The sequence below is a fragment of the Phaethon lepturus genome, unplaced genomic scaffold (genome assembly GCF_000687285.1).
Source record: "Phaethon lepturus isolate BGI_N335 unplaced genomic scaffold, ASM68728v1 scaffold14742, whole genome shotgun sequence".
Lineage (NCBI taxonomy): Eukaryota > Metazoa > Chordata > Aves > Phaethontiformes > Phaethontidae > Phaethon > Phaethon lepturus.
This window is the reverse complement of record NW_010521372.1, coordinates 65,140-80,676: the sequence shown is the minus strand read 5'-3', so window position 1 is coordinate 80,676 and position 15,537 is coordinate 65,140. Positions and strand designations below refer to the sequence as shown.

The 15,537-nt window shown below is 37.2% G+C and overlaps 1 protein-coding gene across 1 annotated transcript in view; it reads left to right on the top strand.

The window, feature by feature from the left end:
• ESCO1 (establishment of sister chromatid cohesion N-acetyltransferase 1) overlaps window positions 1-14,727 on the top strand; it is a 31,298-nt gene extending 16,571 nt beyond the window's left edge. Inside the window, exons 7-11 of the mRNA XM_010281502.1 lie at window positions 440-571; window positions 8,416-8,505; window positions 10,946-11,089; window positions 12,011-12,198; window positions 14,143-14,727. Of these exons, the coding sequence (XP_010279804.1) occupies window positions 440-571; window positions 8,416-8,505; window positions 10,946-11,089; window positions 12,011-12,198; window positions 14,143-14,290 (702 nt within the window). The 3' untranslated portion in view covers window positions 14,291-14,727. The remainder of the gene's footprint in view (window positions 1-439; window positions 572-8,415; window positions 8,506-10,945; window positions 11,090-12,010; window positions 12,199-14,142) is intronic.
• Window positions 14,728-15,537: the final 810 nt, after the last annotated feature.

The following is a 15,537-nucleotide window of genomic DNA, read 5'->3' as shown; positions in this document are numbered from 1 at the left end:
TAGGGAAAACCAAATAGTGTGGGGCTAGATGTGGGAATTTTCTTTGTGGAAGATGAGTATATTTACTGCAAATAGGGTAATGAAGGAAGAATTCTCTGTTACATTGTAGAGTGAGAAAGAAGAAGAAATAAGAAATAAGAGAGAAGTCATTTGTTAAAACTAATCGGAGGGGAGCTAATTTTAACGTTGGATAAAGTTTGTTCTGTGATTATTGCCTGTGCCTTTTAAGGGTTTTTGAAAGATGGAATTCTAAGTTCTGTACTTCTTTTCTTCTGTTTCACTCCATTTTAGCCTCTGTGTTGAGTTTCCAGAAGACAAGTTATAAAAGGCATGTCTGATAAGATGAAAGTTCTGTTGAACTGTATTTACTGTGCTTGCAACTGGCCAATACCTTTCTTTTTTTTTTCCCCTTTCTTTTTCTTTTTTTGTTTTTAAATAGGATGCAGGGCAGAAGAGATTTGGTGCTATTTCCTGTAATATTTGTGGAATGCTTTATACTGCGTCAAATCCAGAGGATGAAACCCAACATCTGCTATTTCATAACCAGTTTATAAGTGCTGTAAAATATGTGGTAAGAAAATCATATCTTTTTAAAGACATAAGCATTATCTTTTATTTGCTGTGCACTGGTTACAATTCATATTACATTAAGTTGTGTTTTAATAGCTTAGTATCACAGTAGGCCATAAATAATCTGCTTTGAGAAATAAATGTTTTTAAGAGCTGTGGTAGACACATCACACGTAATGTATAAAAATATTTAGTAGAATAGTGGTGATTCATTGCCATTGTATTCTTTTTGTTACAATTCCTTAATCTTGGGGGGTGGGGGGTGGGGATGGTGGTAGGAAAACAAAGGAATGTCACTGTTCTGAAAGTGCTAAACACAGATTTCAGTACAACTGGAGTTTGCAATGGTTGGCTTAATAGTCAGATAAAGAGCTGATTGTACTGTTTTTGTAATCTTAGATGACTTCTAAATTATGTTTTCTTAATTATGTGTCATTTGAAGAGAGGTTGCCTAGTAATCTAGCTGATACAACATCATAGTATATTGAAACTTTACTGAATTTATAGTGTGATTGTAATCTTTAAATATAAAGTGCAAAGTATTATTCCATAATAACTTCATTATACGTGCTGTATCTGAGTATATCTCTCATATTAAAGCTCAGATTTGAAAAGTTTTGTACAATTTAAAGTATATTGTAAAATCAGCTACTTCACACTAGCTGATATTACAAGACCTACAGGAAATATCTGTTCACATGTCTGAAATCCAGAATAGAATCCACAAAGTCTATTTTCTTTATCACACATGTTACCTTCAGTACTCTACACTCGAGTAGATAAGACCTCCAGGATAACTGAACTGAGGCCACCAATTCATTTCATGTAGGTACAAAATGGCTGTTGGGCCATTAAATCTCAAGCTCAGTTTTATCCCACTGTTTACAAATACAAAGATATATCTTCCCAGCTAAAGTGTTTGAAACCATCTGGTAAATAATTCTGGTATTTGTTCTGTTCTTGGTTAGTTTTTGCTGAATAATCCAGACATTTTGAAAGATCTTTTCTGATATACATTAGTTACATTGTAGAGTGAGACTAGACAGAAGGTGTGATGGAACGCAGTACACTATATTGGCAGACATGATACGTTTCACCATTTTATTCCTGTTTGTCCTTTTCCTGCCTGCCCGCCCCCCCCCGCCTGTACTTTCAGATCTTGAATGTTACCAAAGATGTAAACATAATTTACAGAAGATGGTGTTGGTTCTTTTGGACAAAAGCTGGCAGATGAGTTCAGTAGTTACTTAAAGCTGCTATGTTCATGTAGGCAGGAAGCTGAACTGAAATTTGAATATTTTGAAAGTTGAAAGAGCTGAAATTTCTCACTTGTATGGCTAGTGTGACAACATGATTAACAAAAAAGTGAAAGAGCAGATTGCTTTAAACCAGTTGTAAATAACTGTATAAAGTTAGGTATGCTTTTAATTTGAGAAAAACTTTCTCTGTTGTTTTCTCAGTTGCTAAGCATCTTTTTAAAACTTAAATAATTTGCTTGAGTACACATTGTGTTGTATTGTCAGTTCAGTGAGTAAACAGTTCTATCTCTGAAATCTTTTTAAGACTCTAGTTGTGTTTTGTGACATCGTAGATGGCTAGAGAGCTATTATTTAGATGGTTATTCTGTAACAGAAACCGGTACAGAGGTGAAGAGTAAGAGGTGAAGGAAGGAGTCTTATGAGTCTTTAAATTCCCCTTTGATCCCCCCCCCCCCCCCCCCCCAACCACCTTTGATAACCCCCCTTGTCCCCCCCCCCCCCCCCAACAATTTGATTGACACTCTGTTTTCTGCATGGGTAAGTAACTTTTGCCATGCTAAATAGGTAAGTCTTTAACACTAGTCATTTGACCCATAGTCAGTGGTTCTTGGTTGATTGTATTGTGGTGATGTCCATGAGAGAAACATAGAATCATAGAATCTTTGGGTTGGAAGGGACCTTTAAAGGCCATCTAGTCCAATGCCCCTGCAGTGAGCAGGGACATCTTCAACTAGAGCAGGTTGCCCAGAGCCCTGTCCAATCTGACCTTGAATGTTTCCAGGGATGGGGCATCTACCACCTCTCTGGGCAACCTGTGCCAGTGTTTCACATTTTATGAAAAATGTCTTTTTTTCATCCTCACCTCCTACTAGAAAATAATTTGAATTTTAGATAAGCCTTCTTGCCAGTGAATTCGTACACCAGATCTCTACTTGTTAATTCTTAGTTGTCCAGAAATACCAAAAGAACAATTGCTAGTTATCCTAGTTTTGCTAGGAGGTTTCTAGTGGGGATTGTTGGGAGGTTGGCTTGGAGGTGTGAAATGCTCGGTTTCTTGATATTTGTATGTAGTTACTGTGTTGAAACTATAACTACCTTCCTTTCCCTGAAAGAAAGTGTTGACTGGACAGTAGCAGCATGGGATTAAAAAAAATTGTACTAGAGAAAGTCTTCATAACTTCTTGGTTAGATTTTCTGGCCCGGGAACATGTGGTCTTGGTGACCTTGGTATGTTACTTTATTAGTTTTCTAGATATTCTTTTTATGTAGTCAATATATTTGGTATTATTGTTGATTTGGAGGCCATTCTAAGGTATCTTAGAAGCATTTTTCATTCTCTCATCATTCACATTCTTTATGCCATATGATGCAGTCCCAGTCTGACTTGAGACTTCTCTCAGTTTTGCTCCCTTTTGAGTGTCTCGTTATATGCCTAGTAGTTCTATTGATGATTCATTTCACAGAATCACGAACAGAAAGCCTATGTATGTTACCATGCTAGAGCTTCTTGCTGTGAACTGTGAAAATGGACTTTCGTGTCTTGCTCACCTGCATGCAGCTGCTTTCTGGGTTTTTTAAAAGTACTGAGTAGCAGAAGATAGCTTGCATGTAAATAATAAACTATTTTCCATCTTCAACAAAGTGTAATGTTGTTTGGGGGTTTTTTAAGTCCTATCTTGTTTCTTCTAGTAAAAATTTCTTTTTAGGTCTCTAGAAATTCCATGATGCCCCCAGAAGTAGGACAGGCTAACAAGGAGATGGTATTGGGACACAGTTTTTGTCATGAATGGCTGATAGAGACAGTAAGGAAATTGCAGGCCTTGTGTGGAGAGAGAAAATTTGGCAAGTTTAATGACATTTTCTGGATTTAGGAACAGAAGATTGGCAAGGACTGATACAGGTTTTCTGAAGGGTGCCATTTGCTGTTAACAGGAGCATGCAAAATGAATAAGCAAGAAGGTAAGGTGGTCAAAGATAGTACTGGAGCAGGAATAGATGAGTGTGAGAGATGTCCCGTACTGCAGACGAATGTAGGCATCTGTCTCGCTATCCTTCTGGTTTCAGACATCTGAAAGTCTCCAGAAAAAATACGCTATTCTAGTATGTGTGTGCATTGAGTGATGACATACACATCAAGTGTTAACTCCAGTGGGATGGATAACTTTGTGGTATGGATACATAGCTCAGTTTTATAAAATCCTCTAGCTGTGATACCACACAATATCAATTGTATATCCTTTCTGTGATGCCACATAGTATCAGCTTAGTATTTCTGCAAAATTTTTCTAAGAGCAAGACATTATTTTTAATTATGTTTTTAAGTTGCAAAGCCAACTTAAGTTAGGAAATGCCTGTGGATTCAGGTGCCTGATGTGAATGCAGTTAATATGTTATTTCAAGCTCATCCTCTTATTTAAGAATATCTTGAGCTGAAGAAAGTGGAAGAAACTGTTGTTTGGGCTAATGTCTAATCTGTTACGTTTTAAATAGCTGTTCTGCCGTAATTGCATCCGAGCCTATCTGTGAGGTTCTTACAATTTTCAGATTAAAACAACAAAAAAATCTCATAACATTTGACTTCTTGGAACCTAAGGTTAATTGAATATTGGGATTGAAGATGATGATGAACTTCATGTAATTTTAGAAAGATTTAATGGTTGTCTTGATTTGCATTAATTCCAAAAGTAATACATCTGTACAATATAAAACTTAATATTTCAAATAAAGTTCTTACTATTAGCTATCTTCTGTAAGAATCTTAGTTTTAACAGAGGGTAGTATTTAATGGTTGCATCCAGGGAGCTTAATGTGTTCTACAGTCAAAACCTCATTCTTCATATTACACTCATGGGAGAGAGAGGCAGGATATCTGTAACTTGAGTTGGGAAAAAGAATGCAGTAGACCATTTTTTTGCTGCAAATTATCAAGGGTAAAACAGCACAAAATTTCATACTAGACGTGATTATTAGGAGAAAATTTCACAAATGTGAAAGATGAATAACTATACAGCATTAACCACATTTTCCTCACTGCCTCAATATTTTTGAGGACAAAACAGTATAAGAAAAAGCAAACAGATTTTCATGTATTTGTATTCATTTAGGAAATAGGGAATACAGACAAGCCAGAACTGGTATATATAGAAAAATGTCAGGTTTGCTGTCCCATTTTGTACTCTTACATAAGAACTTTTAAAACATGAGGAAATGGATGGGAAGCAGTCTATTGTGTCTTCTAACTTACTCTTTTAAAGGCAAATCTACCTCAGATACTATTTTAAACTATAAGCAGAACGTAGTTCAGGGAAATTGAGTGCTGAATATTTCAGCTACAGTGCTATTAATGTTGGAGCCATTTTTCCAACTGTATTCTACATCATTCATTATATACATGTATAATATCCAATGAAAGCAATGTACTACACAGTGTAGTTGTAATTACTGTCCGTACTATTTAATGACGTAGTAGCAACTGCTTGTCAGTATTGCACTTTTTTGAATTATTTTTTTCTTTTGTAATTCTGTTGCCATTGTACCTTAATAAGGAAGCAGAAGCAATCTTTAACTTGTTTGAATTGGGAGGAAAAGTTAGAGGTAGATTAAAAATGAGTTATCTGTTCATTGCAGAGTTGCATTATGTTCTCAAACTATTGAAAGTACCTATAGGAAAAATAACGGTAACATGTAAGGGAGGAGTGTATTGCAACAGTTACTGCACACCACTGGGGCTCTCTACAGCACTGGTCTGCCCAACTGCAGTGATTAGGCTATATGTGCCTTGCTGCTGCTGAGTATAGGTAATCTGTTGAGCACAGACTTCCAGTATTAGGGATGAATGGTATAATCATGTTCACTCCAGGCCTTGCAGAACATGTATCCTACTGGGAACAGTAGATTTCCTTTTAATTGCTTTGGTCATCACAAGCAATGTATAGCAATGCTTGGGCATCTCATTTAACAGTAAGTAAGTCTCAATGACCTAAAGTGATGTCAGTTAAAAGGAAAAAAAAAGCAAATTTTCTGACATTGAAGAAGGATTGTTAAAAAGCATATTGCAGACATAACGCTTTTTTTTCTTACTATAGTAAGATGTTCTTGCAATCTGCCCGAGTTAAGGAGTGCTACTTTAGTTCTCAGTGAATGAAACAAAATACGACAGTCTGCAGGGTGTTTTAATAGTGTTAAAATAGTGGGGTTTGTTTAAAAAAGAATCCCACACGTTAATAGGTGTGTTAAAGGAAATCATCTTCAGACCACATGCAAGATACTGGTACTAAAGCATACTTTGTGTATTGTAGATCTCTAATAGGATCAGCCCCAGTTGAAACTACAGCAAATTTTTCTTAACAGCTTTAATGTTAGAATATGAAAGAGCTGTGACCCATCTTGTGCATTACTTCCATTTGTCTGGTTTAAAGGAAGCACAGTTCATTTGTTACTAAGACTGAACAATAAGGATACTGAAGATGCAGATGCTTATGTGAAATGTTAGTATTTCTTTTTGAAACTCTTAGAGCTGTTTCAATAACAAAGGAATATGTCTTTAAAATGTCTCCTCTGATGTAAACCAAATGAACTAAAAATCTTGGATGAGCTTAGCATTTGCAGAAACTTTTTGGAAAGCTTCAACTAAAAGATATATTTCTCAATAAATTCCAAAATACTTCAGTTGAAACTACCTCGTCTGTAGGTATGATCGGTCCCCATATTATACTAATCGCTTAGGAAAATTAAGAGGTGGGACAAAAATGAAAATAATGAGCTCTAAGTATTAGAGAGTCAATTATTGCATTTTTATGGAATTATTTTTAGACTTCTTCTGTTCCTTAAAAGTAAAACAGCAGTAAGTTGTTCGGAATTGTTTTCTTCCATCAGATTTCATTTTGTTGGAAATACCTGGCTATTACATTAACAGAATACCTTAACCTAAAATTTAGCGTTGAATTTTCTGCATTAGGCCTGCAACATTCTGGGTGCTGTAATGGTAGGATTATCAAACACATTGCATTTATTTGCCCAGTGGTAGTCACGCTTGGTTTAAAATAGGCTATAGAAAGCTTTTGCAGGTCAAACAGGTATCCAAAAGCAGCAAAAAAAAAAAAAAAAAAAAAAGATGGTGTTTGAGGTTGGAGAGTAGTAATCCTTGCCTGAATTTTTTGACTCCATTTCTAACAGTCTGAAAAGGCATGTCACAATCCCACAGATTGCACTTCTCTGCTTACCTGAGTATTGTGACACTGCTGTTTACTGCCTTTTGTGTTCAGACCACTATATATATATATATGTGTGTGTATATATATATATATTCAAATAGGGTCTTCATTTGTGTTGGTATTTACTGCAACTACTACTGGGAAGAAAAGCACGCAGGACTGAAATGGTGTCTGTGTTGTAACCATTGCCTTGCTGGGTGCTAAACTCACACTTAAGTAGTTCCAGGGCTACCAGCAAGTAGATACATTTCTAAAATTATTCTCTTCATGTCTTGTTTGGGGTAAGGGCATAAAATCAGCATGACTAAAACGAGATATAGATCAAGTATTATAACACTTAAGTGTGTCATTTTTTTGTGGTAGTATATATGGCATTCATTCAGTGCCAAATACCATTGTTTGGTCTTTAGTTGATCGTTATTTTATGGGAAGGTACATATTTGAATGAGAATTATTCCATCAATATTGTTTCTTCAAAGGCTTTTTTTATTTAAAGTTGCTTTGAGTAAGACTTGTGGATCAGCCTTTTTAGTGGCTGAAGTTACTGCTGCATTCAGTATTTTTAGGTCCCATCAAAGCAACTTGAGTTCTAATATCTACCAGTCCCATCTTACTAGATTTAAGTGGCTTTTTTGTTTTGTTTTTTTCCATGCAGGTACTGCTCATTATTCACCACGAGTGTGGATCTGAAGACGAGTTAATTACCTCTATTTTTTTGAGTATGTTTATACTTCAGATACACACAACGTAGCCTCCTTCCCTATTAGATACTTAGAAGGTAGTTATAAAATTTTTTCTAGTATCCTTCTTGTGGCTTTAACAGTTATGATCAGTAACAAAATAAACTATTCCTTACATTTTGGGCAACTGCATGCCAATCAGTTCACTTAGAACCTCCTGGAGGTCTTTCGCATGCCAAACTTTAAAACTGAGTGTGTATTTGTGGAGGTAACTATGTTAAAAAGAAATATTTTATTAAAACTTAGGGGATTTCCCATTCACTGGACTTCGAAAAAAGAAGTATTACATAGGTTTGGAAATCAGTTATGTGAGCTGAGTTCGGTACTTCTATTTTGAAATTAAGTTTGCACTGCAGTCCTGGGGGAAGAAATTTAGTTGGGAAATTATAAGACACTTTCACAAATTGTTTCTACATTTAGTTAAGCCTTTGGATAAATCGTTGTATAAATAAGATCATATTATATCTGTTGTGCTCAGTTTAAAAAGCTAGCGGAAGTTTCCTTCTCTAGCAAAGCAACTGCTAAATAGTGTGAAGTCTCTGGATAAGTTCAGTGTCTAGAACAATAATACGCCATTTCTGTTTGTAAAAGTACCTCTTGTGTATGGTTTAGATAAGTATTTTTTTTATTTAGGGTTGGAAAAAGGAGAGAATTTTGGCTGAATATCCTGATGGAAAGATAATAATGGTTCTTCCTGATGACCCAAAGTATGCACTTAAAAAGGTATGGTGAAAAGGACTGGACTTGTATATCTTGCCTAGTTTGATACTTTAAGATAAGTAATTAGCATGTTCATAGAAAGTTTGTATAATTTATGTGTGAGCAGTTGAGATTGCGCTCAAAACTGCAGTGGTTCTGTTTCCACAGACAGGTCAGACATCTCACTCTTAGGCACGCTGCTGTCTTCGTAGAGAGGATGGTTCTGAGCAGGAGTGGAAGGCAGGGGTGGGATGAACATCAACCTGTTGAGTTTGTGTTTTTTTTTTTTAATAAGTGGTTGATTTTACATTTTTTTAAAATACGTGTTGAATATCTACCAGATATTTCATGTATTATAAACTTCCTGCTATATTTAAACAAGCTGAAATGTATTGACATTATTATGCAGCATGAATATGGCACCATTTTCTAAATGATTTTTAGGTAACAACAGATTTATGTGGAAAGTGGCCTCAAAGTCATGTAGTCTGTTCCTATGTCCGAAGCAGGATCAGCTCTGGTTATGATGCATCTCACAACTTCCTAAAACTTCTACTGCTGGAGGTTTTTCTGATTTCTTCAGACTTTGTTACAGCGCTTCCCTATCTGTAACATTAGGAAATTTTCCCTAAATGTCCAGCAGAATCTCTGTACTAGAGTCTAAGCTCATTAGTGCAAATCATACTGCTGTAGCTGTAGAAAACATCCTTCTTCTCCTCTTTGCAACAGCTTTTTTGTGCCTGAACAAACTCTGATTCTTTCACCTTAAGGAGATTGACGGGATATGCTGGTTTTTAGTTTATGCTAACTTCTAAATAATGTTTTATAGAGCTCTGATCATTGTCATACTCTCCTCTAATTTCCATTTGTGCCATGTCTCATGTGACTTTTGAAACTCTTCATCTAAAACTGGGCGAAGTACAGTAGTGGCAACTTAGGGCAGCAGGGTACTTCAGTGTCTTGCTGGCTAGCCTGTGCTCATACATCTTAATATGTCATTACATTTGTTTTTTCAGTAGCATGGCATTGATTCTGTTTAACTGGGGATTTGCTGTGACCAGTAGGTACTTCTTTAGAGTACTACTATCACAGGATCACGGAATGGTTGAGGTTGGAAGGGACTCTGGAGGCTGAATTGATGCCCAAGACAGCTCTTTCTGATGGCATGACTCAAGTGTCTTTTCTTTAGCCTAACATAAATTTTAAATTACTGAATTGAAAAGAAACTACCAAGTTTCTTTTTACAATATTTAATGCAGCTAAGTTTATTAAGTTTTGTTTTTCTGGTGGTATTACCTTAATTTTAGTACACTCATTGCACATTCATTTTTTACTAAGATGACTGAAGAAAAAATTACTTAAAATACCTAAGTGGGGCAGATGAAAGGAAGACTGTAACAAATGAAGTAATTTAGGATATATTTCACTGTAGTTCTGTGTGGTTAAAGTTGAGAGGATCTGCAGCTGTCACCACTGTGGATGACTGACTTCAAGAATGGTTACTTAGTGTTTCAAATTGGCTAATTGGACCTGTCATTGAAAGACAGGTACCTGAAGGTTAGATCACAAAGTAGAGAATAACTGATGCTGTTACTTTTGAAAGTTATTCTCAAAGCATTTTTAACACAATTTTCATTTATCAGTACTAACTTCCTATATTCATAGTATCAGTAATTCTGTTTTTGCTTTACTAATGTAACTACCACGTACATTAAAGAAGCTTATGCCGTTTAATGCACCACATAGGAAAAGCCACCTTATTTCTGTCTCATATGAGATGGTAGAGGGAAGATAGAGGCTGTTGCAATGCCCAGTTGCAGCTACAAGAATCCCCCAGTAAAATCTTCCCTCATAAATAAGCTTTTGTTTACATTCATGCTGGAGTTTATATATTTCTTCTAAACTTGCTAACACTAAACAAGACTTTATTTTTGGTTTCACTTGCTCTTTGTAAAGCTGGTGGAAGAGCAGAAAGCTTGAGGAAAGAGACAACAGTTACTCATTCCTTTACAACAAATGCATACATTTTCTAGCTGCTTTGGCACCGTGCTTGTTATCATCTGCTCAAAACCCTTAAAGGATTAGTTCTTTCAAGACCTTAAAAATAACGGACAGAAAAGCTTCAAATAAGCTAGTTTAACTTTTGGCATAGATTTTATTTACTTCTAGAATGTCAGAGACCACACTTTGATTAGCTGTGTTCTCTCTATTAGTCATTGACTAATTGAAGTTTGGACTTAATGGAAGCTGACTTAGAGGTCTCTACTCTTCCTATTTCCAGCCGAGTATTATTTAAGGAACACTTATGTGGACTGATGTGTTGCAGGATACTTAGGGTAATCCTTAACTTCTGAAACAGCTTTCAGTGTTCTAGATACCTTAGTGCATTTTTGCAAATATATATATTTATACAAATGTATATTTACATGTGTTTCTTAAACAGCATTTAAACTTATTTTGACAGGTTGAAGAAATTAGAGAAATGGTAGACAATGACTTGGGATTTCAGCAAGCTCCACTCATGTGTTATTCTAGAACTAAAACTCTTCTTTTTATTTCTAACGACAAAAAAGTTATTGGCTGTTTAATTGCAGAACATATCCAGTGGGTAAGTGATTGAATTGGAGAAAGGCAATCTGTGTCAGTGGTTACTGACTGTCTTCCTCATACATTCTGGAGCTATAGAATTACCTCAGAGTAATCTTTAAGTCTAGTTATTTAGCAAGTAAGTATTCCCTGTATGCCTTTTTGTCAGAGGAAGACACTTTTGGTGGTAGACCATTCTGAAACGTAGTTACTCGTTTTTGCATAGTTGACAATGAGCTGTGACACACGCATGGTATCGTACTTGGCTCAGACCTGCTCATCTAAGAGCTTGCTACGGCCGAAGGGTGGAATTTTTCTTCCTTTGCCGCTCTTATGCTAGCTCTGGCTCTCCTCTTGCTTGTTGACAAGCAGATTCAGCTCCCTGCTCGGCAGAAATCCAACATGGGTGAAAAGTGGGTAGTCTGTAAGATTGCGTTGAAACACCAAGGGGTCAAACAACTCCACAGCGAACAGAAGGAGAGGGCAGAGCTGTGCAGTGGAGAGCAGGACAAGAAGTCGCACTGCCAGTTACAGTACTAAAAACTGATGTCAGAACTTTGTTGCTTATTCTGTCTGTTCCTTTGTAAACTGTGGTGTTTTCAATCATCCCTTGGGAGTAGCAGACAAGAAGCAAAACAATCTTAGTCAAAGTCAGAGAAATTGATGCAAACATTTTAATACAGGTAGTAATAAGAATTGGAATATTTGTTGCTGTTATTTTAAATCAGATAAGCATTAGAGGGTTTTTTTGTTCAATCTTTTATCATCTGTTCCAATTTTGAAACTGTTAAGAGAAATCAAATGAGACGAAAATATGCAGTCTTTTGGTAAGGCATTTTGGCAAATAAGTGTGTTTAACTGAAATAAATTACACAAGAATTATTTTGTTCAGTCATTAGTGATGCTTTTATAAAGTGACACATATTTTTTACATCACCTGCAGGGCTACAGAGTTATAGAAGAGAAGGTTCCAGAAGTCAGTTCAGAAAATGAGAAAGTCATATTTGAAAGACAGAAAGCATGGTGCTGTTCAACTTTTCCAGAACCTGCTATTTGTGGGATTAGTCGAATATGGGTATTCAGCATGATGCGTCGAAAGAAGATTGCTTCTCGGATGATAGAGTGTCTTAGGTAATATAAAAGAAGTTTGTTGGTTACATGTGTTTTAGATGGAACTCGGTCCAAGACATTTATTGCTTTGTGTATCTCAAGCTTGTATTTTTAAGCTGCTGGTGATATTTGGGATGTAGGTTTGAACACAGTTGACAGTTCCAGCGTTATGAGGAGTTCAGTAACTAACGTCAGTGTTCTGCAATAGCTTGTCTTTCACAGAAGTCTCTATGTGAAGTGCAGTTGTGATGAGTCATCACAATTGCCAGTGAGCTTGGGTAAATTCCTCTGAGGTAATTATGAGTGAAGGAAATGAGACTGTCTTTGGTCAAAGTGTGAGATTACCCAAGTGTTAAGGATTGGGACCTTACCATTGGCTGAATGTCCATTCCTTAGGTGTAGAAAGGGGGAGAGAACAGAAATGAGTGCTGAACTATTTGGTGTAGTCTGGTGGCTTCCAACTGTACCTTTTTTTTTTTTTTCAGTTTACTTGGGTTCATTGAGCCTTATAAGATATTTTCAATTTCTGTAGAGCTTTAGTAGCTAGTGATGAGTGTAGTCAGCTGAATGCTAAGTGCTTGACCCATAAAAGGACTCAAACATTGGTGCTACTGTTTAGATGAATATTAACAGTGTTGAATCTTCAAACCTTAGGTTTCTTCCAGTGACATTTCCTAGAAGTTTAAGTGCCTGTTCTGAGTAATGCCAAGAACTACCCAAGTCTTAGGCTGCTGGGCTGCCAGGTTTGTGCCAGGTGCCTGGCTAGCCCCATCTTGTCGGATTTTGTGGCACAGGTACTGCTGTGTCTGCCAGTGCTTGCCCTCTTGGGTATTTGGGGAGCCTGGCAAAGCTCTGCAGAATGCATCTAGCCTGGCTGGTGGAGCAACTATGAAGTTCTTATCAGATCACATTCTGTCAGAACTATTGACTGTGAAGCTGTATTCAGATAAGCATATTAACTTGATGACTTGGTTATGTTTTTGGCTGATTTTTAATTGTGTATTCAGTAGTTTCCTCTAAACTATTTCTAAAGGAAAAATTTCTTCCCCAAAGCGATGCTGGAGTTTTTCTTTCAGTTACAGCTCTAAAGGATCTTTACAATCAATTTTAATGGTTTGCTGCGGCTAGCAAGAAGAGGTCTCAGTCTTGCTCTTAGCTGTGCACTGTGTCTCACCTTTTGGTGTCCTCTTGTGCTTGTTTGGCCTTCCATTAGCTCATTGCTCCATTAGTAGAAAACAGAGCTTTGTGTTATACTGGTGTACAGTTGGTTTCTAGAAAGGTCTGATGAGCTCCAGAGTTGGTGCAAACAAGGGAGCCCAGAAAGTTGCAGAAGGCAAAGGAAAGGAGTGAGACTTGCTTTTTCATGGCAGTAAGCAGTTAGATCTGCACAGCTGCCAGTGAAACTTCAACCTAAATGTCTTTTGTAGCAAAAGGTAGTTTGAACATGTAGTCATGAACATGACGGTTATGTTCTTAGGTGTTCGAAATTAATCCAAGGCATGCTCTCATCCAAATGGCAAATGTTTTTTTTCAAACCAGGAACGTAAGTTTCATTAGGTCTTTTCAGCCCCCTCCATAAGCACCCTCACTTGTTTGTAGCTTGTTTTCATTCTTAGTGATTGTAGTCATAGTCCTAGCAGTCTATTTTCTATGAAGAAATAGTTGGACTGAATTCAAACTTTTTTGAAACTCTGAAATTGAACTCGATGCAGCTCGCAAGCACTTACTCTGTACGAACATTTCTTCTAAAATACCAAAACCTTACAAAAACCTCCCAGAACAAGTGATTCTCCTTGGCATTTGGAAAGAGAGAGCTCATGTAAATACAGCCAGCTCCTCCTAATAGAGCTTCTTGCTTTTGAATGTCCGTGCCACTTAATTAATGGTTTGTGACCTAATAACATAAATATTCTTGCATTATTCCTCGAGGGTAATTCTCTCTCTTTTCTTTTTCCTTTTAAACAGGAGCAACTTCATATATGGCTCATACTTGAGTAAAGAAGAAATTGCTTTCTCTGATCCCACTCCTGATGGAAAACTCTTTGCGACGCAGTACTGTGGCACCGGTCAGTTCCTGGTGTACAACTTCCTCAATGGACAGCACCAGACTTAACTGCTCCCGAAGGAATTCTGTTTTCATTGGGAGACTTCTGCCAAACCGCACTGACTGGGTGCAGACCTTCAGCAGAAGCCAGGGCCATTTTTATTACAGTGAACTCAGGACTGGTAACAACCAAAAGGTTGTACTATTTTATTAAAATTGTAAACAATGCAGTAATAGGCTAACTTTGTTTTTTTTTAAAAGAAAGATATTTTATTAACTTTTACAAAAGTTTGATTGTATTTTATCTAGCTAGTCATGTTTACATGCAGCAGAAAATTGTTCATAGTGGACTGTAAACTAATGCAAAGACTCTAGTCTCACTGACGAGTACGTGCTGAAGTTCCTAATGTGGTGATATACCAGTGCTGCTCGGTACTGTAACCCTGATCTCCTGCCACCAGTTCCAGCAGCTGGGTGAGGCCGTTGATGGTTGCATGCTTGACAGAGTTCAAGGTTATGCTCAATTGCATCCGGGCAAGCAGCATTATGGTGCAGTCGTCGTGGGTAACCCTCACGGACTGCACGGTGGCTTCCGGGGTGTGTTCTGTGCGCTGCTAGGCGTAAGGGAGCCTACTAGGTGTTGGCAGCGTCGGAGGCTTGTTCTACCCCGTCCCCTCCTGCCCCAGATCAGGTGGAGTGAAAGGTGGAATGAGAACCCTGAGGAGTGGTGTACTTGTCATTTTGCTTCAAGTACTGTACTGAGTATATACCTTTGTTAGTGGACTTCACTTTGATACTTGTCACTCCTTCATAAATCTTTCCTCTTTTAAAGGGTTTGTATGTTGAAAAACTGCTGTGGCCTTTCTTGACCTGTACATAATGTAGATAGATTAAAAATAAAATACTTGATAGCTTTTTTAAAGTTACTCTTATACTAAGCCTGAATGAATCTTTACTGCGTTTCATACTTTTTGCGTGTGAAATATTCCAGTAGGTGGCTGCTGGCTGTGTGTGTTCTGAAGCAGTTGCTGGAGAACACACACACAGTTGCTGCATTCGTAGCTGCTTGGGGTCAGAACTCCCTTTGCAACAATGCATTTGCATCACACCCTGAGGATCGGTTCCCTAGTAGCTCTGCATCAATCCCATCCTGACATGGCCTTTGCAGTAAGGTGAGAGGCGATGCCTTCAACCTTGAATAATAGCTTCAAACCCTAATCTAAGATGGGAAAGATCTAATTAAATTTAAACTTACGGTTTGTTTTAATTTTGGAACCTATGTACAGTTGAGATACACTTGGTCCTTTGGTGCAGTC